Genomic DNA, 27,266 nt, shown 5'->3' on the forward strand with positions numbered 1-27,266 from the left:
ATCATAACGATATGAAAATGCATTGCCTTACCAGAAGATGAAGATGAAGAAGAAGGAGAGGGAGAGGGAGAAGAGGTAGTAGAAGTGGAAGAGGCGGAAAATGTTCAAACAGAGTCATCAGGAGGAGATGAAAGTCCAGAGAAAGGCCTGGAGCCCTGTCCGCCCACCTCAGAGCTCCAGGCTGCCCCGGAGCCTCCCCCAGCCCTACCACCCGCTGCGGATGCCCCGGTGACACAGGTAACCGTTCCTGAGCCCCTCCTTACAGGCCATGCACGCGTGCTTCCTTGCTGAACAGCCTGAACAATTTATTCTACGTCAAGGAAAGGAAACTCTATGCCAGACACTTGTACGTGGAAGACAAAAGATTTCAGGGCAGTCGCAGCGTCAGGGAGAAAGTCCTCTAGGTGATTCAGCAGGTTCTCTGTGGTTATAACTGGTTGGCAAGACTTAGTTTCACATGATTTTCTCACCAATGTCACCCTCAAATCTGAGGCACTCTTTGGAAATTGTGTGTGTGTGCGTAGCATGTTAGTTCACAGAGAGCTGATATCGTGAGGATTGAGTACAGATGTAGGATGTAGGTTGAGAAATAAAAATGGTTATACTTTCGGAACTTTGAATTTTCTGTAGGTAATAAAGGAACTAAACAGAGAACCCATGCTAGTTTATGTCCCCGTTGCTTACCCTGAAACAGAACCATAGCTTTTGTTCCATGGGCAAATAGGTGAAGCTTAGTTTTCTGTGTTTCTGTCATTTGATGAGATGATGTGTTGACAGAATTGTTCTTAAAAATTTCTTAGGAAATTAGCTCATCCCAGATACTGTACTTGATTGACTGACTTTATGTTTCTAAGATGTCACTGTTTGGTGTTCAAGCCTCTGTACTGACTGCATGACACCTTTAACAGACAGATCCCAACCTGTTGAGTTTGTGGACAATGAAGATGCATTAAAAAAAAAAAGTCCTGGTTTCAAAGTGGATTGGAATTATCTATAGTAATAAAACCTCAGAGAGGCAACTCAGAGATGGAATTATATCCTATGCTGTGTCTCCATACGAAACTGGGCTAAAATACTATTTATAGCTCCTAGAATCTTGAAATTCTGGGTATACCAATTGCACTGAAATCGAAAGTGGTGTGGCAACTGAATGAGAGTTGGGTTTGATCAACCAGATCAATTTTTGGTTTTAGAAAAGAGGTTTTGGGGGCCCACATATAACCTAAAAAAAATTAATGCTGGTCAATAATTTGCCCTTTCTCCCATATCTGATATTTTATGAGCAACCTTTGTTTTAGGCTTCTGCTGTCTGCCTGCCCAGGCCACCATCTGGTGAAAGACAAGCCCAGAAAAGAAGAGGGGCACGTGCAGATGCCGAGAGAGAGGGCCGCTAGCTGCGTTCTTGCCTTTAGTGCTCGCGGAGGGTGGGGTGAGCTGAAAAGCTGCACTCGATCGGGCACTGCGCAGAGACCTATCAGTTTTCAAACCGCAAGGGAACTAAAATCAACTGGCTTTTTTTTTCCTTCTTCTTCCTTTTTTTTTTTTTTTTTTTACTTTTGAATGTATCTGTCCTGTGAAGGGGGAGGTTGTACCCACTGGCTCTCAGCAGACCACAGAGTCTGAAACTCCAGTCCCTGCAGCAACGGACACTGCGGATCCCTTGTTTTACCCTAGTTGGTATAAAGGCCAAACGCGGAAAACCACCACAAACCCACCTTCCACCCCAGGGAGCGAAGGTCTGGGGCTCGTAGGGCCTTCGGGTTCTGAGGCTCCGAGTGTGCGGAAGGCAGAAGGGGCCGACGCCGCAGCCAGTGAGAGGGCAGCAGGGAGCGGTAAGGAGACTAGCTCGCCTGCGGCTGCTTCTCAGGTCAGTGTCGATGCTCTGGTGTCTGAATGCTACCCGCCCCCCCACCCCCCACCCCCGTGCCGCCCGGGGTCCAGCCGGCAAGAAGGAAGGGCTTCCAAAGGGGCAGAGAGACCCAGGACCTTGGGAAAAACAGAAACAACTCATCCCTCCCGGGTTGGCTTGTTTCTCGAAGCCTTACATGAAACACAAGAAACACATATTTGACTTCACTCTGCTCATGCGTGGCGACCTCACACCTGGCTTCCCAGGGGAGGGGTGCGAGCGAGCCTGGCCCTTAGGCCTGCAGGTGAAAGCTGCTCCGTCTGCAGTGACTGGCTGGTGTCCCTAGCTCCCCTCTGCAAAGGCCACTTGACCTTGGTTGGCCTTTTCTGCAACATCCTTGAGCTTCCAAAGACTAATCACCTGCTTTTGTGTCGTTCCCAACAACCCCCAAGGAACACATTTCAATTGAGTTCTGTGTCCACTCTGGAAAAATAACCTGATTCATGGGTTCTGGGCGTGTGCCAGTGACAGCTGGGCAAAGATAGTCTTGGCTTAATTAAACTGGTGCTTCCTAAGCATGTGCTCCTGGGAGCAGAAAAGCACAGGTTTTCTTCCTTTGGAATTTTTTAAAGGGTCATTCAATACCTCTTTTTATCTTTTTATAATGCAAGTTTGAAGTCCACGTCTTCTTCCTAACACTGGGTTAGATGTTTGCATGGCTCAAAGATTCCATAGAAGAAATCTTGCTCAATTTCTTCACATGGAAGAATGTTCATGGTTACTCCATACCCATGAGTATTCTTACACGACGTGTGCGTGTGAGTGTCGCCCAGACACGGGGCTGGCAGAGAAATATGCTCGAGTTCTGTGCTCCTGGGTCATCGGGTGATTACGAACAACAGATAGCATTTTTTTCAGAAATCATAAAATTACTCTCTTGACTGTACCTGCTCAAGTGAACCTCGATTCCATGAGGTAATAAATGGACATGATTTTTGGAAAATTCAAAGATGAACATGCTTTTGTGCCACGTATTTATTGTCACAGATGAAAAATGACAAAACTAAACGTTTGGTATAAGGAAACCTTTTGTGATTGTTTTTAGGTTAAAAAAAATGGAGTAGAAAGTTTTCTAGAAAATTGATGGGAACTTTATTTCTAGAAAGTTTATGGGATTCCTTACATATTTAGTGGAAGTTGAGTCAGGAGGAGCCGTTTTCTGAAAACAGTAATACAATAATAACCCGAAATAGGAGAACGCTCCAAACGAAAATGAAAGATCTATCTAAATGATGTTGAAAAATATTATTTGTGATAATATCAGTGAAGCTTTCTTCTTGTTCTCTCACAGGAGTTAGCAATCTGCCTAGCGCTTTGGGCTTTTCTTGTACTGCACTACATCTGGAGTCAGACTCAGTGCTTGATTTTTACTTTAATGGGTAGGAAATATTTTCTTTTCCCTTGACTAACACCTCGTGTAGTTCTTCTAGAATGTCCCTCTTCCATAGGCCCAGGGATGGATTTCTCCCCAACTCTGAGGCTCAGCCACCTAAAAAGAACCAAGTTCTTAGACAGTACTCGTGGCCTTAAGGCACCTTCCTGAGGAGAATCACTCCATCATCTAAACCTGCATGGAGGGGGATCCTGACTCAGAACAGAGACTCCGTGGGCAATTATTCAGTAATCCAGTGGGAGTGGACCCTCCAGAAGAGCCATTAGGGGAGGCCAGTTTCAAAAGATGTCCATAATGCTGAGAGGACTCACACGCTCTTAAAGTAGGTCGAGGACCAGCAAAGGCCTGATTCAGGGATACGCAGGGTTTCCATCGATTACGTAGCAGTGTTTCATCTGCCTCACCAGAGAGGTGCCCAGGTGGTGGCCAGGTAACTGCGTTGATGGGCAGGTGGACCAGGTGACTTCTAGTTCTTTCTGAACCCTCAGACTCTACAGTGTCTCTCCTGGGAGAGGGGAGCCCTGAGAGAAGGGTGCCATGGGGACAGCCACATCAGGGACATTTCAGCCAGGTGAGATCTGAATGCATAAGGAGCCAGAAGGCCAATGTTCATCTACTGGCCATAAAGAATCAGAACCAAAGAAAAGTCATAAAGCCAGCAAACAGCATATTATTTTTGATATACTTTCTCATGGTCAAGCCTTTTCTTGATTACTTTTAGGAGGTTTGCTTAGGGACTGACATCTTACTCCTTTTGCAGCCTTTTGAAAAGTATCAGCTTAATGAATCATATTTAAAGATTCAAACCCCATGTGCTTTTGAGTAAATGACCTTGCTGGACCCAAGACCCAGCTCCCTGTGCCTGTAGCTCAGAAGTGATTCGGGGTGACTAGTGCTGAAAGGACTCAGCTATTTCTGGCTTGCTGACTTTTCCCTGGTTGACATTGACTCCTCTGGAAGCTCCAATCATAGCTCCTTTCTGCCTCATTAGCTGTCTGCTCAGCAATGGCAGTAGGCTCTCCATGGGTCCCTGTCATGTCTATAACTGTGTGTGAGTAGGACCTGCCCCAGTGTCTAACAGTCAGCCAGAAACCTGTGTACCCTAGAATGCTCTGAGTGTCCTTATCATCCGCTCAGGTGCATAACTCCTCCTCCTGTCATTATTTGTGGTGAAAAGCAGGGGAGGAAGTATTGGCCATGGACTCAGTGGGGCCAATGGGGAGAGAGAAAACTCCATGCATAATTGGAATATCCTGAATAACTGGATCTGAATAATTGTCTGAAGAGTTCAGTTTACATTCTGAGAATTCAGGTTTGGGGCTTTGTGGCCATGTATCTGTGTAATGCTTCTCCGAGGCTGCAGGGGGAGAGTCATGCTTCTTGTCTGCCACCCACTGAGCCCATGTCATGGATGCTGTCATTCACATGCCTGTCACGAGGCTGAGGCAGGTGGGGCGGGGGGTGGATAGGGTGAACTGACCTTCTTATTTCAAAGAACCTTGCTTGTGTCATTCCTGGTGTTTGAGAAAGGGCCTTTCACGTAGCGAAGGAAACCTATTCATGATGCAGGACCACTCTTTGATCCCTGCCTGAAAGAGGGTATGAACAGATGGACAGAGATGTCACCACAGCATCCAATTCCCCACCTCTGTGAAGGTTTCGCAGGCCTGATTCACCTTCACTACCTCAGAACCCAGCTCACTAGATTAATATTTGTCCAACGCAATGTTAGCTTCTTAGAATTTCACACTTCATCATTAGTCTTTCCCTGAACATTTAGGTTGTGACACAAAAGTTCCCCTTGATTCACTGGTAGTCTTACCTCTCTTAAGCATATGGTCCCCTGTCAGGAAACGAGGTTGCCTTAGACTTTCAGAAGCATCTAAGGATCTTGCTGATCTGTAAACTCACTTCAGCCCCATCAGTGGAACTGCAAACCTTTTAAGAAGGCAAATGTTTCCAGGTGCTTTCCTCATGGCCATACACACAGCCTGCCCTTGCTTTTGCTGCCTGTGATTTCTGATGCTGTATTAACTCTACTTTATCACATAGCTTCTCTCTTCACCTGATTACGTAGGCAGATTATGCGTCAGAAATTGGCCATGGCAAAAAAAACAGACGTTGACTCTGCACCGGTGGTGAACCGGGATTCTGCTTTTTGTTAGATCAGAGGTACATGTTGCCTTCCCCACCTTCATTCTCAAAGAAAAACTAATTTCTCCACAAGGTTTGGATTCAGCCCTATATCACACTGCGCAAAGCCCATATATATGAACTGTTTTTGTTTTTTGTTTTTTGTTTTTTTGGCCGCACTGCAAGGCGTGTGAGATCTTAGGTCCCCCAATCAGGAGACTAGGAATCGAACCCGTGCCCCCTGCAGTGGAAGTGTGGAGTCTTAACCACTGGACCGCCAGGGAAATCCCATGAACTGGTCTTTCGCTGCGGAATGGCCCTCTACGTTCCCACCCTTCTAGACCAGGCCTGCTGTGTGCTCAGTCAATGCAAAGGGAGTTTGGAGGAAATAGCATTCGATCTACTTCATGTGTTAATTTTAAAATTTATTTTTTTTAAAAATTGCACCACGCCCTAGTCCACCTCAGAAGACATGGCAATAATAAGATGGGAGCACACAGTGATGAGGTCGGCTGCCCTTGGAAAGCAGTCTCTGTGAGCCGCATCTCCTGGGTGATTTCCTTGTCCAACCTGCTTCCTCTGCCGCCCTGCTCTTCCCACCTACTTACATGCAAATCACACCCAAGTGTTAACACCGGGACCGCGCCCACCCTCATGGATAACTGGGTATTTTATTGGGCATATGCGTGGCAATTAGATTTTTCCAGAAGTGGGAGCAGCAACAATTGAAAGCCCCTCCGTGTTCCCCTTCCTCCCTTCCCAGTGAGGCTTAGTGGCTTTGGTTGGAAGAGTTTATTCAAACCATTTGATGAGAGCTGTACAGGGAACAGGGACTTCCAGAGAAATGTCTCCCTATTTGGTAGATTAACTGGGCAGCTGCTCTGGCTGACATTTGCTCTGGACCATGGCAGCTGCCTCAAGGTCGGAGGACCCCAGCCCCACTTCCACCACACGCACACACACACACACGCGCACACACACACACCTCTGCAGAAAGCCAGTTGCTTTGGAGAGGGGGTTGTTGACATTAAAATCTCTGCCACGTCTACCTCTGTAAAGAACCACAGCTTATCTAGTTCACCAGAGCATGAAGCTGTAGTTGTCAGAGACCCTGAAAGCTTTCACCGTATCGTAGCTATTTGTAGTTGCAAGGATAGAATATCCACTTTCCACATTCCATTCTTCAAGTCTGAAAATAGACAAACAAGTTGGATAGATGCTCTGCGAAGGCTTGGGGCTCCGGAAAGATCAATGAAATCAAGAGACAGGACTCAGGCTCCTGTCCTGCCCCTTCTGCGTCTGACTCTAGACACTTAATTTCTTTGAGCCTTAGTTTTCTCATGAGGAAAAGGAAGCAACTACTCGGTGAAAGGATTCATCTATTTGCACAACATTAGAGAGGGAAAAATCTAGTACTAAGAATTTTATCAATTGTTTCAGGATGCTTTCATTGGGAGGGTTATGGACTTAGGCCTGACACAAATCATTCTGGGTGACAATAATAATAATAGATTTTCAGTGAAATAGATTAGCCATTGCATTTCTCAAAATGTATTTCTTGCCTTGAAGCTCTTACATAAATCCCTAATTCCTAAACTGTTTCCAAATCTCCTCCTAGGCACCCTTTTAGCTGAATGTTTACACAGCTGTGATTTTACCCTTTGAGATGCTATAAACTCCACAAAGTCCATGTCTAAGTCCACCTAAAGGTACTTAGGCCTCATTGCCCAGTAGAGCAAAGACTTAGAATGTACACAGTAAAGGTAGTCACGGAATATTAGATGAATGAAGAGATGACAGATGATGTGAATTTTTAATTTACCTATTCTAAGTGTACGGGTCAATACATTTTGACAAGTATGTGTAGCCACTATCACAGTAAAGCTATAGAGTATTTCTGTCACTCCAAGAAGTTCCCTCACGTGCCTTTACAGTTAATCTCCTTCCTGCATCCCAGCTGCTGTTTTGCTTGTCATTATAGTTTTGCCAGTTCTAGAAGACTGTATAAGTGAAACATCCAATATATAGACTTCTGTGACTGGCTTTTTTCACTTTGCATAACACTCTTGAGTCATCCATTCGGTTGCATATATCAGTAGCTCCTTTCTTTTTATTCCTGAGTAGTATTTCATTGTATGGAGATTTTCCAGATTGACTTCTGTTTGATTTCTGGTTTGATTCCGTTGTGGAGAGAGAATATTTGTTATATGAGTCCAGTCCTTTTAAATGTATTAAGATCTGTTTTATGGCCCCAAATATGAGCTAACTTGGTGAATGTTCCATGTGCAGTTGAAAACCTTGTATTTTCTGTTGTTGTTGGGTGGGGTGTTCTATAAATGTCCACCGGGTCAGAGAGTGTTGTTCAGCTTCACTCTATCCTCACTGATCTCCTGCTTACTTGTTTTATCAGTCGCTGAGAGGGGAATTTTGAGATCTATGACTCTCATTGTGGATTTGTCTATTTATCCTTGCAGTTCTATCCGCTTTGCCTCATGTATTTTGAAACTCTGTTTAGGTGCCTATATTAGCATTGTTATATTTTCTTGAAGAATTTATCCCAAGATAAGTGTTAAAAAAAAATAACTCTTTTTGTGTCTGCCTGCTTGAATGGATACAGAGAGGTCCTCGCTCTCATAGATCAATACTATTTTTTAAGGTTGGGTAGAAAAGTTAGAGGGCCGATGGGGAGAGCCTGGAGGAGGAAGATGCTGACAAGCCTTAAGACGTTCCAAACGGCTGGCCACGGAAGACCTCACGGCCTAAATCCAACACACCGGTATCCCCTTCCTTTCACAGCCACGCACAGGGCCAAGCATAGCAAGGGCCACGATGGCTGAGGTGCCTGATGCTTTTAAGTGACACAGCTGAACTTTACAGTCTGATGATTGGTTTTCACCAGTCTGTGGGGCCCTATTTTTAGCTTAAGTGTAAATTGCTTTATGAGCTAATATGTCTGTACATTTTAATGACGTGCCTCTGGCCCAGTTCACTCCTTGTCCTGGCTATACCACTTTCCACGGAACTGCAGAGGCCACCCTGTCGTGGGCCAGGGACTTCCAACCCTGGGCTTGTCCTCTTGGCTGAGAAGGTCCAAGGTTCCCAGCCCAAGTGTTGACAAGAAGGTGCAGGTGGTCCTTCCTCCTGTCCTGAGTGCTCCCAGATGCTTCCTGAGTGCTCCCAGATGCTTCCTATCGAATATATCATGAGCTCAGAGACAGAACATCAGGGACAATGTGGGTTACCCACACCTTTGGGCTCTTCACTCTAAAATAGCAAAAGGGATATGTGGAGTCCAGTGCGGGAAGTATCTCCAAGGAAAACCAGCCCATGGCCATCTTAGTCCCCAACCCAGGTTCTATAAATGTTGTCCCATGAGGTTATAAAGGTGTTTCCAGGGGAAAATAAGAAACATTTCTTAGAAGAAAGAAGGAAAGAAGGAAGGCAGGAAGGAGGAAAGAAAGACACATGGCACTAGCCAAGATTCTTAAAGCCCAGAGTTTATTTCCTAGTCTCAGAAACCAATACATGTGTCCCCAGACCTGAGATCTTATCAAATTTCTCACTAACCCAAGATTCAGTCCCCTTGAAAATATTAATATTTTCTTAAACTGGGATGAACAACAGCCAACGTTCCAAGGAAAAGCAGGTGTGTGGAGCTCTGGGTCCCCACGAGCTGTCACACACACAAAGATAAAATAATTTTCATGCAAATAACCTTTGAGACCAAATCATTCACTCCGATCCTAAGGGCAAATATCAACTCCAGCTGCCACTAGGGACTGAGAGGTGAGAGATGCCTGAGGCTATACGTCCAGAAAGCTTCTTTTCTGAGCAAGATCAATTTCACAAGGTATCACAGAACATTTAAAAAAATAAAGCAGGAGACCAAGAATATGATTTCCAGGGCTTCCCTGGTGGCGCAGTGGTTGAGAGTCCGCCTGCCGATGCATGGGACACGGGTTCGTGCCCTGGTCCGGGAATATCCCACATGCCGCAGAGCGGCTGGGCCCATGAGCCGTGGCTGCTGGGCCTGCGCATCCGGAGCCTGTGCTCCGCAACTGGAGAGGCCACAACAGTGAGAGGCCCGTGTACCTCAAAAAAAAAAAAAAAAAAACGGAAAGGATATGATTTCCCATGAGTGTGACTATAGGTCCTGTGTTCTTTGAAATGATCTATTTAATTTTCCAAAACAAACTGAAATGAATGAAAATTTAACTATGTTCTCTAAATTTAATTGAGGGATTCAGGGTGTCAAATTATTTTCAAATAGAAACCCCTACTGAGAGCAATTGCTTGTGTTTTACAAATTAGCTTATGAATCGAATCGCTGATAAGCCAGGCACCCTGACTGTGCTGGAATTTCACTTGGTAAAAATAGAGAGACAACCAATCAGCACTCAGGACTAGCCTACATTTACTGCATAACATTGTCCAGTACTTAATAGTCCCGGAAATTATAAGAAGTTCTGATAATGAAATGCAGGCATTTTTACATAGAAAAAATTTTGGAGTAAGGTTTTTATTTAAAGAAGTCAGTTTTAATGAGACTATTATATGAATATTATTAATGCTTTTTCATTTGTATCCTGCAACTGCAATTTTCTCTTTCTGGGTTTTTTTGTTTGTTTGTTTTTCCTGCTGGGAAAGTGACATCCTAATAACTGTCAATTTGGGGACTTTTCTAGAAGGGCCAAAAAAAAAAATTCTATACTGAAACTGTAGGCTATATTTCTCAGGATCAAATAGCTTCCTTAGTAAAAGTCACTTTAATAGGAAGCTAAAATGGATGTATCTGTTTTAAAGAGGGAAATGTAATGTAAATTGTGTGTGAGCAGCGTAATGAATTCATTTCCCCTGGCAACCTGTGCCTACAGCTCTCCGATTCCTGAAAACAGTAACGCAGGCACTGGGGACAGCTCTCTGGGGGAGGTGTTATGACATAGCTAGTTGGGTTTTGCTTCCCGTATTTTTTTTTTTTTTTTTTTTTTTTGCGGTACACGGGCCTCTCACTGCTGTGGCCTCTCCCGTTGCGGAGCACAGGCTCCGGACGCGCAGGCTCAGCGGCCACGGCTCACGGGCCCAGCCGCTCCGTGGCACGTGGAATCTTCCCGGACCGGGGCACGAACCCGCGTCCCCTGCATCGGCAGGCGGACCCCCAACCACTGCGCCACCAGGGAAGCCCTGCTTACCGTATTTTTTAAATGTTTATTATTCTGATTCTAAGACTCTTGTTAGTGTTGTACATCCTGTGGATATTTTTCTGTCTTTATTTATGTATCTCAGTGATTTCCAGGCCTTTTCCCCACTACAACCAACAAAGCAAAGAAGGAATCCACCATCGTGAGAAACCAGTGCCACGTGGTAATGACCATAACTAAAGGGCAAGGTCTTTGCCAGAGGTTCTCTCATTCAAACCTCACAACAACCCTGCACAGTACGAACTGTTAAACTTCCTCATTTTTTAGTGGAGGATTATAGGGGATGAGTGACCTGCTCCAAATCATGGAGCAGCTGGGAGCTTGGTGCCCAGTGACCCCTTGTCCACCACCACGGAGTGTGTGCGTGCAGTAGAATGGAGGCCGTGCCCACATCTAGGAAAAGTGGGCGAACCCCCACTTTTCCTGGGTTGATGTGACTGAGGCAAAAATAGTGTGACCGAGGGTTCTCTGCATTGACTCACCACCCATGACACATGGGCATAGAGAAGTCGGTTCTCGGCCTCCACTGCCTGCAGTGATGGGCGCATACATTGCAGATGAGTGCACCAGTCCTTCAGCTGCACCCCAGGCTGCTGACCCACCTGCCTCCCTGTCTCTGACTTCCTGGGGTGGCGTCAGACTGCGCCCTGAGTCTCGCATGCTCAGCAGCACTCGCTGCCTCTTTTCTCCTTGGGTTTATGGTCTCAGCATAACCCACCGCGTTACTCTGAGCCAATTGCTCAACCATCCCATGCTTTCTTGTCCATGAATTGGGCACAGCAATACCATCAGCCTCCCACGGCTCTGGAAAACCTGTTTGCCTGTTTCCCCCACACAAGGCAAAGAAGTCCCGTTTGTGAGGAATTAATGATCTAATTAGCATCCTTTGTAATTCAGTTCTCCTTTCAGAAAGGCTGAGAACACACACACTCCGTGCCGGACCCACAATGTCAGGTCCGTGCCTGAGAAGAGGGCTGCCTGTAGGTTTTTGCAGAACTGTGATATCAGCATTTTCACCCCTCCTTCCTGCTCCCCACCGACCCCATCAATTCCTAGACACCATGTTTGAAACAGACCAAAGAGAGTACACCACACATCTTCCTCCAGGTTAAGAAGAAGGAAGTGAGTTTAATTTCTTCTCGTTTCATAGTCCTGGTTTCTGATCTTCCCTAACTTAGCAAGAGGGAGACAGCTAACGGCAACGAAGCCCCGAGATCAACTCCCTTCATCCATCCCTTCCACCCCTCGGTGTGCACAACTGTAAATTCTCCCAAGGGAAAAAAAAAATGCTCTTTAGTGAATGTTTTCCTTCCAGGGCTCATTTGGTGGGGCGAGGGGTACCTCTCTCCTTCCTCTAGCATCTGTGGAGAGCCTGCTGCATTGTCACAGCTCTGTGCTGCATCCCTAACGTACCTTGACTGTTCTGCCACTGAGCAGAGACGACTGCACTCCTGTGAAAGAATTGCCCACGATGGACCTGCCCAACCCAGTTTCCAGGGCTTAGACCCTTGGCTGTGAGTCACAGACCATGCCCCAGTCACTTCTCAGGCACTGATGACTGGCCCAGGGTCTTGGCTGTACTCTCTTTTCCAGTCTGGAATCCATAATGCTTAAGCTCTCCAAGGGCCTGAGATTCAGGAATGCTAAGCAGGGGGCAGGCCAATACTTGGGTTCAATCTTCCTGAATAAACCTTCTACTCTTGACCTCGGCATTCCTCCTTACACCTGTTTCCAGCATCTGGCTCTGATTCTCTGACCCAGCCCAGCAGGTGCAGGACAGACACTGGTGGTCGCCCACTCAGCGGCCTCAAGTCTAGCCTTACCCTTCTCACCCACATTCCTTTAAGGCAAATGGCTTTCACTGTGGATGCTCAAGGCTTCTTTTGGATTGACCTGGAAAGACTGGCATTTAACATGCATGGTAACCAGATCCTTCCGTCAGGTTGAATTTGTGATTGGCATTCACGGCGGCAGAGAGGAGGGGGAGGCCCAGGTGTGGGGCTGGACACAGTTTCCTCACTGCCCCCAGCACCTCCTTCCGTGCTGGGCATGTGGCTGACATGTCCACAACGCCCGGCCCTTAGGGTGAGGTGGGCCATTTCTAGGTAAAATGGTAACTGGCAGGGGTGGACCTGGAGCCATCAGCGTCCATTAATGTCTCAGTTGCAATTCAGTTTATCCAATCAGTTACTATCACTTGGATAAGCCTGAGGGAATGGAACGCAGGACAGTTACATTGTAATGGATCAGAATCGTGGGTGGTGTACACGATGCTCATTTGGGGAAGGGCTGAGGCTGGCACCTTACGGAGGCCCTGGGAAGCTTAGAGGCAGTCTGAGGGGACTGGTTACTCATCAAAATGACCTGGCACAGATCACTCTTTTATTTCGGGCTAGCAAAAAATAATTCCTCTTATAAATGTGGGCCAGAGTGAGTATCAGGAAAGCGTCTGTTTCGTTTTGTTCAGTCAGTGAATCAAGTGGGTCAAAAGCCGCATTTAGGTAAAGGGGGTTACTGGTGTTGCCCTCAAGCCCAAACAAGAGCATTTCCTCCAAAACGGCACCCAGTTATATCCCCTGCGCTAAGTGTCCAGGGACACATTTGGCCTCAGTGAAACGCCGAAGGCAGTTTCACGCTTTGATTGTCAAGAATATTGCCACAAGAAGCATGTTGGCTTTTTAAAAATATTCATCCCATTTAGCATAAAAATCAAGCCAGAGACTCCATTGAGTATTATCCTCTCTTTTCTTTGACACCTTCCTACTAAAAACTAACCTTCTGTTAAGAGCAACAAGCTTGTGTGCCTTTAGAGACCAAGAAGGTACGATTAATGAAAAAGCAGGTGAGGTGAAAGAAAAAATGTTGATAGGAGCACAAATATAATACATGACATTGTTTGCTTTCCTCTTAACTTACTTTGAGCATAGCAACTGTACAAGCACAGTGACAAATGACTGCTGAAAACAGCCTTGCAGCAGGGGAGGCAAAAGGGAATGGTGAGCACTGTGGAAAACTCTGTGGGCGAGTGCATCCCAGCCCAAAGTGACCGTGCTGCTCAGCCCTTCCTGTAGGTTCTGGGTTGCTAAATTTCTGCTTTGCCAAGAGGACCTGCTAATCCAGATTTTAATGGGAAATCTCCTAATTAAAAATATTGTTTTAATTGTGGTTAAAAATACATAACATAAAAATGACCACCTTAACCACCATTTTTAAGTGTCCAGTTCAGTAGCACTGAGTAAATTCCCACTATTATGCAACCAATCTCCAGAACTTCTTTATCTTGCAAAACTGAAACTCTATACCCATTAAGCAATATCTTCCCATTGCCCCCTCCCCCTAACCCCTGGCAACCACCATTCTACTTTCTGCTTCTATGAATTTGACGACTTTAGATACCTCATGTAAGTGGGATTGTACTGAATTTGTCTTTTAGTGGCTGGCTTATCTCACTTAGCATAATGTCCTCAAGGTTCATCCATGTTGTAGCCTGTGTCAGAATTTCCTTCCTTTTTCAGATGGAGTAATATCCCATTATAAGTATATGCCTCATTTTGTTTATCTATTTACCCGTTGACAGATACTTGGGTTGCTTTCACCTATTGTGAATAGTGCCACTGTAAACATGATTGTACAGATATCTATGTGAGTTCCTGTTTTCAATTCTTACTGAATTGCAGAATCATATGGTAATTCTCTGTTTAGTTTTTTGAGGAATCGCTATGCTATTTTGCACTGGTTTACATTCCCACCAACAGTGCACAAGAGTTTCTATTTTTCCACACCCTTGCTCCTAATTTTTTAATGTTTGCAACTAATTCAAGCCTTTTTCAAAATACCAAGCAAACACTGGCCATAACCTGGAACTGTGCTATACACAGAGAAAGATATCCACAGGCCTCTAGCAGAATTCATGCTACTTTATCCCCATCAGCAAGAAATGGTTCTCGATGACATAACAAGGATGATGCTTACACATCACTCAGCCCTAAGCAGGAGCAACTCTCACCACCTGCTCTTCAGGGCAGGGAAAGGATAGCCTAGCATCAGAATCTGACACTATTTTTTTCCCCCTTTCAAACGGCATTTGATAGTAACAGGAAATAAATCAAAGGAAAAGAAAAGATTTTGTGTTTCTGAGTGAGTCTGGTTCATGAATACCCAGAATTTCTGGTCAAGTTCATGTGAGAAGAACGGTCTTTCCTTTAAGCAAAGGTATATCATTCCCTTCGGCTAGTCTTCTGTGGATCTTGACTGAACTGGGTCTCCCAGTTGAGATGGAAAATTCTGCCACCCTGTTCCATTTCCTGGTTTTATTTTATGACTAAAACTCACATTTCTCAACTTATCTGAAGCCCTGTGCTGACAGAGCAGTGTTAAATGATGGTTGTAAGTTTGTTCATTTGTTACCTGAGGAAAGTGTGTAAAATTCAGAAATAATGTCGGACTAACAATCCTTTCTTCCCCTTGTCATACATCTCAGAATAAACTGGAATGCAGGGCAAACTCAAAAGCAGGTAGAGGAGGTCAGTGCTTATCATTCTCTGTCCTTTGTTTGGCTTCAATGAGACATCCTTATGCCCAAGAAATAGCACTTCCTGTGATGAAGGAGAGCCAGCATTTGGAAAACGATTTAAAGGAATACATATACACAGTTCTCTTGGGGAAGGCTGTAAGGAAAATGTCCGCTTATGATTGAATGGGCTGTGCTTATAGAAAGATTTCTAAGTTTTTAACTCATTCTTCCTTTATGAGAGAGCCATATATAAAGTCGGGCCATGTGGAGGTACACTGGACTGGGTGGTGACTAACCATGATTACAGCATGCCAAAGGAACTAAAACTTACACATGATGTCCAGTTCTGGAAAGATGAGCATCACAAATACAATTGTCTTTCTTTACTGGGGCGTCTTGGCTGTTGTATATCGTTCCTCACAGACAGTCCCCAGGTGTTTCTGTGTGGCAGAGGAGCCTCTTTGCTAATATGAGAAGAAAAGGAAGGAAGGAAGGGAGGGAGGGAGGAAGGAAGGAAGGAAGGAAGAGAGGGAGGAAGGGAGGAAGGAAGGGAGGGAGGGAGGAAGGAAGGGAGGAAGGAGGGAGGGAGGAAGGGAGGGAGGGAGGGAAGAAGGGATGGAGGGAGGGAGGAAGGAAGGGAGGGAGGGAGGGAGGAAGGGAGGGAGGAAGGAGGGAGGGAGGAAGGGAGGGAGGAAGGAAGGGAGGACGGGAGGGAGGGAGGGAGGGAGGAAGGAAGGGAGGGAGGGAGGGAGGAAGGGAGGGAGGGAGGGAGGAAGGGAGGGAGGAAGGAGGGAGGGAGGAAGGGAGGGAGGAAGGAAGGGAGGACGGGAGGGAGGGAGGGAGGGAGGAAGGAAGGGAGGGAGGGAGGGAGGGAGGAGGGAGGGAGGGAGGAAGGAAGGAAGGGAGGAAGAGAGGGAGGAAGGGAGGAAGGAAGGGAGGGAGGGGGAGGGAGGGAGGAAGGAGGAGGGAGGAAGAGAGGGAGGAAGGGAGGAAGGAAGGGAGGGAGGGGGAGGGAGGGAGGCAGGAAGGAAGGAAGGGAGGGAGGAAGGAGGGAGGGAGGAAAAGGAAAGGAGGGAGGGAGGAAACGGACATTTATGAAGCAGTTAATATAAGTGAGTCGTGTGCAAAGTGCTTTAGTGCATTACTTTATTTATTCAGCCCTTACAACAACCTTGTGAGATAGGGTGTCACCTCTATTTCACAAAAGAGAAAACTAAGGCTCAGAGAGGTTAAGTGACTTGCCCGAGTCATACAGCTAATAAGTTGTTAGTCTGGGATTCAAAACCAGGCTAAGCCTCTTTGCATAAAACTTCCTTGCTGAGATGGTTCACGGCGGGGTGGTCCTCAAGTTCACATAAATAAGACCAGGGAGACGGTATAATCACCTATAGATACTCAGGATAATCTCTGCTCTTAGGCCCCTGCTCTGGCACCAGCCTTTCTTCTCTGAAAGACAGCATTGGTCCATATTGTTTGGAATCTAATAACTGACTGAAAACATGAGAGTGTAAAAGTAGCAAACCCAAACTATTTAATACCAAGTTTTGAAGGCTGTAGGGTATTAACAGCTAAAACATTGAAAATGGAAGATAGATTTTAATCTCGAGTATTAAAAAAAGCACTAGAATATATACAGATTCCAGAAGCAGCCCCAAGTGGCTTGCAAGCCACCAGCTGTGTCACGAAGATTCTGTCCCTCTGCAGAAAATACCTTACCCGACTCTAGTTTCACCCTTCAGATATTTCGGAACAACTGTCATGGAAGTTTCCTCTAGATTAGAAATTGCCTTCAAGAGGCTACAAAATGAAGCCTGATGGTCTGTTCATCTAGGCAGAATTCACTCTTCACTCATACAGAATGGCCAGAGAAAAATACTTTACACATTAATGATACGCCTAGATCACTTGGGTTGTTTCAGGATTCGCAAGAGTAAGATGACTATGACAGGGAAGAGAAGAGTTCAGCATAGGCACCGGCTTCTGTCAGGACGATGTTTATTCCAAGTCAACTTCAAGGACATTGAAGTGGCTAACCCATTACCAACAGAATCTAGTAACAGCCTTTTAAAAAAAGCCCGATCAGGCTTCCCTGGTGGCGCAGTGGTTGAGAATATGCCTGCTAATGCACGGGACACGGGTTCGAGCCCTGGTCCGGGAAGATCTCATATGCCGCAGAGCAACTAGGCCCATGAGCCACAGCTACTGAGCCTGCGCGTCTGGAGCCTGCACGTCTGGAGCCTGTGCTCCGCAAAAGAGAGGCCACGACAGTGAGAGGGCCGCGCACCGCAATGAGGGGTGGCCCCCGCTCGCCACAACTAGAGAAAGCCCTCGCACAGAAACGAAGACCCAACACAGCAAAAATAAATAAGGAAATTAACACACTCCTACCCCCAACATCTTCTTTAAAAAAAAGGCCCGATCACACTTGATGTCTCAACTATTCCTTTATAGAAATCTACCTGCTTTAGTTTTATTCTACTGTGGCTAATATGATTCCATGGCCCTTCTTAACTTTCTATCAGGGAACAACATGGCAGGGGGAAGGATGATCCTAAAGCCATAAGGACTTGGGAAAATTTTAGTGAACTTGAAACATCAGCACCCAGTATATGCTTAGGGTAAAATCTGGTGAAGTGCAGGACAAGCACTCATTTTTCTCTTCAAACTAGTTTGAGTGTCAACAAGACAACATACTTACTGAAGTTCTGCTTTGCCTGTGCCAGGTATTGTCCATTCATACAGCAGCTTCATAACATCACCCAGGGCTTCTGGGTTGAATGCATGTGCTTACCTCATTGCTTTGGTATCAGTGGCATTCTAATCCCATGGGATAACTTTACCAGTGAAGTCATCAGAATGTTAGTCTGCGTTTGGTAGTTCTCTGAGGAAGAACTGTTGGTCATGGTACCCTCAATGTAAGCGGTCTGCATTTTTACATCAAGTTGCATTTCAGCAAGACTTCTTTATGATTGTCCCTCATTCCACTGAGTGATTATTTTTTAAACTCAAGGCATCATAAATAAATTTCACTTATGAGATTAGATAGATCAATGACTTCAAAATCGTAACTTGTATCTGTCTGGTATCTATAAAAGATAGGTATCTCTTTAGGAAGGTCTATGTAATTAGATTTTATTGCCTGGAGAAAAAAAGTCCTTTTATTCATGATTTGCTCAAAACTAAGCCTGCAGTTTTGCAAAAATTACATATATATATATATTCTTCACATGCTGGTAGAAATTCCTACTTTAGCAGTGGAGAGATTATAATATGTCATGTGATGTAGTGAAATCATTTAAATCAGGATTTTATTTATTTTGCAGATTTTTGTAAACCCAAATTCCTACTAGATTTAATGTTATTTTCATCTCAGTAAATCATGTACAAGTGGACTTTAAAAAAAAGTAGAATAGACTGTACTGGTTCCCAAGGGGCATGCATTACCGTTGCCCCTTTTTAGATCATGAGTGTGAATTCCTTTCATGGCTCTTGGCCATAGCCAAGATAACCTGAGCTTGCTTTCCATTCCTAATAATAATTATGTCCTATATAATTATTATTATCCTTTCTCCTCAATAGAAAAGTGACTGGATCAACTCAAAAAAGACTGGCCTCTTTTTCCTCTGATGCAGATTTTCTTCTGTTGCAGACTGGATTTGAGGACCCTCCCCTCCAGGGACAGGCTGCAGCTTCAGGGAGTGGGAATGGAGCTGATTCTCAGCCAGCTCGCCATGTCTTCTCCTTTTCCTGGTTGAACTCCCTGAATGAATGATGTTCATTCCAACTGCTGCACCTCTGTCTGCCTGGCTGAGATTCACACAGGCAGCAGGGAACCTAGATGAAACTAATAGTATGCAGGTGATGAAAGGGACCTCTGAACAGGATTTCTACCAAAAATACCCTTTAATTCCAGATGACTTAGCTAACACATTGAGGGAAAACAATGCTTTGAGAAAACAGTTGCAGAAAGCATTGGGAAAAAAGGAACTTGATCTTACGCAAATCTTTTATTGTGTGGGAAACATTATGAAGGGTTTGTGGGTGTGGTTATGTGTGTGTGTGTTTCAGTAACAAGTGGCAGGTGTTGAAAAATGTGGGCACTACACTCTCACCTCTAATAGGCACCGTCTTTTGTTATGAAATCATAGTAGCTCTTATTCTCTTTCCTCTTTAACAGTGCAGGTGGTCAGTGAAATTCAGTGTTAATTCAGAAGTGACTGATTTATCAATATATGGACAAAAGGTAAATCATTGACCAAAGATATGAGATGCTTCACGAAGCTTTCCTCTTTTCCACAATAGATGTCGCTGAATGGATAGCCAGAAATGTTCTTTGACTCTGGTGACACTTTCATAGTCCAGAAGGCTAAAGGCCAAGGACATTTCTTGTGACATTTTTCTAATCTTAGTTTTAGATATGCAGATATCAGGCACTTTAACTAAAAAAGACTTTTCAACAGGAACTGTCTGTTTTCTTATGTTTCCACTGAGGCACCAATCTGCTGAACTGTAGAATAACTGCATGTATTTAAATATATATATACACACACACAATACACATTATACATGTACAAATATATGTATTTAAATCATGCTTTATTTGTTCCACCATAATTTTGCCTCCTTCAAAATATAAGTTTAACTTTACTCTGTATGAACTCTTAAATAAATGCTGTTTTTAACAATTTAGTCTTACAATGATTTATTATGTTTCATATCATCTTATTAATCCACTAATCAAGTGAATTTAAAGGGTCTCAAGGGAAGAAGCACCCTCATCCATCCAAATTAATTTTGAAGTATTAAACATTTGATTGAATTTTTAAAGTTATAACTAAACTACCAAAGGCGAGTGCATTGTAAAACTAATTAGGTGTGCTGTTAGATTTTAGAAGTGCATAGAGATAGTTTGTATTCCTAAGAATTAAAGTGATTAGGGTTGGCACAGACATACATGAGGTATGTGTGAAGTTATTAAAGTCAAAATGTGCTTTATAAAAAAAATGTTCCCAAGGGCCATTTTACAGCAACTACATTGAGTTCTTTTAAGTGGAGAGGCTATTAAGTTTCTCCTACTAGAAGACAGCAGTGGAAAATAGCTTAGAAAAAAAAGAGAATTAATGGTACCAAAGTAATTGTTTGATAAAGTAAGCCTTTCTCATGGGAAAACAAGGCAGCATTTTGGCCCCTAATTGGAGGAAAGCCCCGCCACAGCCCTTGTCCTCTTTTCCTTTCCTCCTTCCCCACTGTCCCCAATTATTTCACATCTTATAGGTAATCAGGGTTAGATGTTATTTCCATTATGAATCAATCTTCCATTTACAGAATTACCAATACTTAGAACTGGAAACAACTTTCCAAATTACTTAACTTAACCTCAGGGGAGTCATCTGAGGTGCAGAGATGAGTCCAAGGTGGTTGCAGTGTAAGCCACTGACATACGTTTGTGTTTTTAGTAGAAAATAAAATGCAAGGAGTTTTGTTCTCTCTTGGGCTGAAGTCAATTTGGAGGAAGTAAGGAGCTCAGGGTATATTCCCGTGTGAGCACTGAAGAGGAAAAATAAAGTCACGATTACCTTGGCAGCTTTTATTAGAAATATAAATATTCAACATTCTCTTACACAACCAAATTGACCAAGGATTGGAAAGCTGTTTTTATTACTGAAACGTTTACAAGGAAAAGTTGGTTCAAAGAGCTTACAGATCTTGTCTCACCCACCCAAGAGAATGACATTCTTTTTGGCTCAAACCACAACAAAATCAATTGGGAGACTTCTGTCTGCTTCTTCAAAACATCTCCTCCTGGGTCTATACTCTCTTTTAAAACACTGTTAAAGACACCGGGAAATAGAAACTATAAGTACACGGTACAAATGACAGGATGTTGCTGTTACTGCAGGTGAATACGCTTCGTGCACGCTCGCTAAGGAGTATGGGCGCTCTTGCTGTACATCCTCTACGTCTCAAGCTATATAAAAATAAACAAATGGTATCAGAGCAATGCTGTGGTACAGAATACGGCATGATGTTTTATTTTTACTTTTTGTGTTAAATGCAGAATCTTTCTGGCCAAACGCACCGTTTCATTTCCCAATAATCTCCATCAGTTTCCTGTTGCTGTGAGCTTGCTGCGCTAACTGCTCAGCCCTGGCCATTTCCAAGACTTCTCGGAGGAGGTGGAAGGTGAGATCCAGGGAGATGGGAGGTTCCTCGGCTCGCCTCTCCCTCTCTGGTGCCTCCTGGCGGCCACCGAGGGCGTTCTCGGCGCCGCGTTCCACCGGACTCGCAGGGCTGTCGAGCGGGCGCCGGGGCAGCAGCAGCTGCTGCAGCAACGCGCGGAAAAAGTTGGCGGCCACCTCGTCCGGCGAAAGGCGGCTGCCGCTGCTGCCGGCAGGAGGCGAGGAGGCGGCCGAGAGCGGAGCAGCGGGGCTCTTATTGAGGCTACCCAGGCGGAGGAAGTACTCCTCCCCCATGCGGAGCAGGCCGGGCCGAGCCTGCGGCTGCTGGGGCTGCGACGAAGGCTGGAAGAAATCCAGGGGCTGGGGGTGCTGCGAGGCCTGCCGGGCCCCCGGGACGGGCCCCCGGCTCAGGAGGGCCCTGCATGGCGGGCAGGGCAGGAGAGCCAGCAGCAGGACGCCCGCGGACAGGAGCAGCGGCAGCCGCATGTTAGGGGCGCTAGGTGCGGCACCCAGGTGGGCAGAGGGCGGAACGAGAGAGAGAAAGAGAGAAAGCAAGAGTTGATCAGAGTTGAGCTCGACTGGGAGGTGCACTCGGGGCGGGGGGGGGATGCTTCCTACGGGACGACACCCACAGATCTGGCTCGGGGGCTCGGGCGGGCGCTGTCCGCGGTGCTGAAGCGCTCAAACTCGGACTTCCAGAGTTGGAAGGAGGCCGAGACGGGGAGCAGGAAAAGGGACGCCTGCGGGGCTCGGCGCCAAAGCTCAGCCCCTCGTCAGGCCGGACTGACTCTTCTTACGAGACTCACGAAGGGACGGTCCCCGAGTGCCCTTTGTAACGGTCCCCCAAACCAATCCGCCGAGCTCTAGAGAAGACCTACGAATGTAAGATCTCACCTGTCCTACACATCTCCCCCCACCCCACCCCACCCCACCCTTTCCGGATGTTTCAGCGTTTTCCTCCGAACTGAGAACTGCTGACCCCTCCTCGTCGTTCTCCACCCCTGCCCTTGCATCCTTCTCTCGGCGGCTGGGCTGGATGGGGGGCTCGGTTACGCAGCCAGCGAGGGATAACTGCCAGCTCGGGTAACGACGAGCAGCCGTCTAAGTTCGCTTTAGCCACATCCCAGCTACTATCGGAATCTTGAGGCACAGCCGGTAAACACACACACACGCGCGCGCACACACACACACACGCACGCCTAGGGACAGCTGGCTGCGCGGCGCACACCGTGGCCGCTCCGGCGGTGCAAAGTTGGAGGCGCGTTTCCGTCTAGGCGCTCCCTACCTTCTGAGGCGCTTCTGCAGGTGAGCGGAGCGCTGCGCCGCTCTGCAGAGGAGCGGCTCCGGGGCTTTCTTCCCTTCTCCTTTCTTTCCCCACTCTCTTCTTCTCTTTCTCTTCAGTCTCTCCACGGCCCTGGGCTCCGAGTTTCTCCCCACCAGAGCCCGGAGTGGGATTTTATAGCGTCGACCCTCTTCAGAAACCACGCAGCATCTGCCTAATAAGCTGACGCTCTCTTGACAGCTCGATTGCGTGCTGCCTCTGCTCCTGCATAAATCACAGGGCCCTGCCGGGGAGCGAGGGGCAGAATTTTTGCTCTCTCAACACTGAATCTCACATCCAATTATATCAACAGATATTTATCGCCTCCTTGGTGACGTCAACGAGCCCTAAAATGGAAGGGCTTCTTATGACTTGTCCATTGACAAAAATTCTTGAATGAGATTTCCCAAGAGTGAAAACATACTGACCTCTTACTAGGAAAGGCCAAGCTGAAGGTCAGGAAAGAGACAGTGACTGAGAGGGGGGAGGAAGGGACGTCTATCAACACAGCAGTAACCAGTGATAGGGGGTGACGCGGGATCCTCCCCTCCCCTCTCCCACCTAACTTCTCTGACCAGCTGTGTCAGGCAACACCTCAGTATTGGAAAAATAGCCCTTTGCTAGAGACAAAGTGTCCCATTACCTTTCTGCCTGGATAAGAATGAAGAACAAGGAGATGGGAGTGCAGAGACGTCCAGCTTTTAAGCCTCTAACTGCTTTTTCCTCCCAAGAACAGATGAAGGCATTATGAGTCTGCAGAGACAAGACCAATAAGTCTCCTGAAACACTGCCCAAGTTTTTAAAACGATGCAAGAGGTACCCCTGTGATGAAGAGGCACGAACCAGGTTCAGTCGGGGAAGATTTTAAGTTCTCCCAGAAACTCACTGTTCCTCCTTTGTCTCCTCTCTCAGAATCTGAAATTAATTTCGGACTTTTCTGTTTCCAAATTAGAGAAAGTACCAGTGAGAGGTGAGTGAGTTAAACTTCCTTTATCTAGTTTACTCAATGCAAGCCCAATGAAAGAAGCATTCATTCTAACTTCCTATTCTATATTGGAAAAGGCTTAAACTGCTTGATTACAGGGCTGAATTTGTCAGTTACATGTTTTCACTGATGAATATCGAGCCTGTAAAAGATAACCTCCTTCATTTTGATTCCAAATACTATTAATATCCATGATAGTATCCACATCAGGAGCGCCCAGATTGTTGTTGTTTTAATTATTTCTTTTTCCAAATTCAAATGTGCTACATGGGAGACTAGTAAATAAAGAAATGCTCTCTGGCAGTACCACAGAATGGAATGCCTATAAAACCACACTCAAATTTCAAAATAAATCAATACTATCATATAGGTGGGAGGCAGTTACCTCTAGTTCTGCAATTCAAAATTCAATTCCAGACTCTGGTGTCTATGATTCAATTCAGCTTCTACATAACCATCAGAGCTGTTTATCAGAAATTTCCTTTTCCTCATTCCTGGTTACCTCTGCTACTTCCTTTGTAGCTAGCATGACAAATGATGCAATGCTTATTTCAACTCCTATTTTTGGGTCTATAATAATCCACAACTGCTCTTAGAAGCAAAAGGAAGGTAGAAAGAGAAATTCTGGCAGTTTCCAGAGAAGTCAGCCCATAGTTGGATCATTGCACTATGGAATGTAGTTTTGACATAAGAGAACAGAGAAAGAAATGTGTCTTCTGGGGAAGATGTGAGTTGTTAATAGAAGATCATAATTATGAAATTGGTTGAGATTTTAGAGGAAAACTGTGTTTTATGTTAGTAAGAAAAGAGCCCTCTTCTGTCCCCATTGGCATATCTCAGCTTGGATACCAACCTGGAGGTGAAAGTAGATTTGAAAGGGGAAGTTAAGGTTAACGGATACAGAAGAAGAACTAGGAAAGGGATAAGACCATGGGTTTAGCTGGGGAGACCTGGGAGGTTCCTCCAGAGAAGATACAACTAGGCTTTGACTAACCCCAAACCTTTTCAGATCTCTCTCCTCTTGGGCCATATGGAGGATGTTGTTTTAGTATAGCTCCCTCAGCACTGCTGAATCCTTGCTGTGAGAGTTTCCTAGAGTAGGCAGTTGGTTGGGCAAAGTGGCTCTGACTAGGGGTGAGGAACAAAAGGCCTAGATCTCAGCGGAGGAGGAACTGTGCAGAGTAGCCCCTACTCACCACAATTTAGTCAAAAGCTAGATCTCATCAAATCACTGAGCATTCACATTAGAAATGACTGGAAGAGATCCTTTAGTTTTGATGAGAACCAGAGAGGTTAAGTGACTTACGTGAAGTCTCTCAGCTAGTTCGTGATAAAAGTCAGAATTAGAATCCAGTTCTTTTGACTACCAGTTGTAGTATTTCCATAATATAACAATACCCTTTGAACCGCCTTTTCCAGCAGAGACACAGAAACAAATTGAAGTGAGAAGATGAATTTAGGTAAAGCAACATGTTCACACACCCATCCTGAGTTACCTTTTCTCCGACTTCTGTATATTGATAAATCTCCTAAGGCATGAGAGCACGGAGACTCTCTGTGCATGCTGATGCCCTAGCACCTGATCTCTGTGCACACACTGCAATTTACCTGTCAGCTGAATCTCGTCATTATAACATGAGGTTTTTAAACGCATTGCCAACTTAAATTGCATTAATTTGATTTTCCACCTTAGTTTACTTTTGAAAAAAGAGATCTTTTGATAAAGTATAGAGTTATGTGGTTCTCAAAATAATGATACAAATGTGTGATTGAAGAAATAACATATTGCAAGAGGACTTATATGTACAGCAAACTAAATACCCAAGTCTGTAAAAATTACCACTGACAGATTCAATCTTACATGTAGGAATAACTTCTTGAAAGGAGTCACTGGAGAACCAATTTAAATGCTTTTAGAACCTAAAAACACAATCCAAGAAATACAGGCACAAAACAGGGACTACTTCATGCTTTCAACCGCATTTTTCAATAACAACATAATACAGGGTATAGTTTAATTTAAAAAGATGGCACAGCAGTCCAATGAATAAAGAAATATTAGAAATAATAGGTACCTGCTGGGCATATTCCTGCCATCTGCATCTCCCTGACTTCTGAGGAGATCCCAGCATATGCTTCTACTAGCAAAGTTCATGGCAAATGAAGACATAATCCAGGTTTGCTAACTGAAACATTTGTTGAAATGAATCTACCATCTCCAATGACAGCCTTTAACAGTGCCGAGGGTGGATAGGTGGTTTGGCAATTGTTTGTAACTTCCATAGGTAGGGCTAGGGAGAGGACCTCAAACAGCACAAATATCTAACTGCTTCACTAGTAACAGTAACTTTTATTAATCTCTTCTGATTATCAAAGCCATTCATCCTCCTTACAGAAAACTTAGAAAAATTGGAAAAGTATAAAGAAGACTACAAAATTCCTCACATTCCAGAATGTAATCTCCATTAATATTTTGTTGTTTCCCTTGAGAATTTTTCCTGAGCTCACATATTTTATGTAATTGGGATCAGACTGTGTTCCTAATTGTGAATTTCTGCCTAACAACAACTCCTCCGCCTCCCCCTCCTCTTAACTTAAAAGTAATTGGTCGGAGGAATCTTTCCCAGATTCCTAGATTAGGTTTGGGACCTGTGCTCCATGTTCTCCTAACATCATGAATGTCCTCCATCATAAAGCTCACATTTTTACATCCTTACTGGTACAATATATATCTTCCTTGCTGGACTGTCAACTGTGTGGCAGAGACTTGATTTTCTTTATAAACTGCCATTTTTGTTACTCCAGCCCCTAGAACAGTGCTAAAACATGGTAGATACCCAATAAACCTTTCGAATGGATGAACTGTAGACAATGAATGGAGTATTTTTAAAAATCTACAAACCTATCATATAGAAATTGCTAGATAACATCTTATATCTAAAAATTTATAGTCTACTTTTCTCCACTTAAAATAATATCTCAAACATTTTCCTATATCTAAATGACATGTTTTATTGACTGCATGGCATTCCATCAAAATGTACCACTTTCTATTCATTCTTCATTGTTGATCACTATCTTAATGACCTGCTTTTTAATTTTTCTTCTACATCTTTCCCTTGCACCTTTAAGTAATACATTCATAGAATCATTTCCTGATCCTTCCTATATAAAGAATATCTCTTAACTCTCTGGACTGTAAAATGAGAATGTTAGTATCCTTTCAGCTTTTCACACACCCTCCTGCACCTTGATATCCCAGGATCTCTCAACTGTACTTTTAGATTGTCAGTGTTAATACTTACATAGCTATAGTTAAAGCACTCTGTGTGTTGACTATAGATTGATCTAAAAGTTAAAAATCAATATAGTTTGTAATTATTGACTATGTAAAAAGTGTTCACTGTAGAACAAAGTCATAGACTCTGATACATTTCCTTTCTTGTTTTTGTTTTTCTACAATTACCAATTACCTTTTTTATATTCCCAGTTTGGTTTTCCCCAGAATTACTGTCTTACTTTTCTTCCCAATTTCTTTCAAATTTCAATTATGACAAGCAATCTATCAAGCCCTTCCCCTATTTTTTTTTTTTTTTTTTTTTTTTTTTTTTTTTTTTTTTGCGGTACGCAGGCCT

The 27,266-nt window shown here is 44.6% G+C and overlaps 2 protein-coding genes across 4 annotated transcripts in view; one reads left to right on the forward strand and one right to left on the reverse strand.

Moving 5' to 3' along the window:
- TRIM55 (tripartite motif containing 55) overlaps nt 1-18,918 on the forward strand; it is a 42,352-nt gene extending 23,434 nt beyond the window's left edge. The window contains exons 8-10 of one of the 3 annotated variants that reach the window (XM_060116002.1): nt 35-237; nt 1,580-1,867; nt 18,796-18,918. In XM_060116002.1, coding sequence (XP_059971985.1) covers nt 35-237; nt 1,580-1,867; nt 18,796-18,918 — 614 coding nt within the window. The remainder of the gene's footprint in view (nt 1-34; nt 238-1,579; nt 1,868-18,795) is intronic. The other 2 variants (XM_060116003.1, XM_060116004.1) reach the window with 2 other exon arrangements.
- Nucleotides 18,919-21,229: 2,311 nt separating this feature from the next.
- On the reverse strand, nt 21,230-21,811 carry CRH (corticotropin releasing hormone). Its single transcript, XM_060116454.1, has one exon. It carries the CDS (start codon nt 21,809-21,811, stop codon nt 21,230-21,232), a length of 582 nt encoding a protein of 193 aa, XP_059972437.1.
- Nucleotides 21,812-27,266: the final 5,455 nt, after the last annotated feature.

This window comes from Mesoplodon densirostris, chromosome 13 (genome assembly GCF_025265405.1).
Source record: "Mesoplodon densirostris isolate mMesDen1 chromosome 13, mMesDen1 primary haplotype, whole genome shotgun sequence".
NCBI lineage: Eukaryota > Metazoa > Chordata > Mammalia > Artiodactyla > Ziphiidae > Mesoplodon > Mesoplodon densirostris.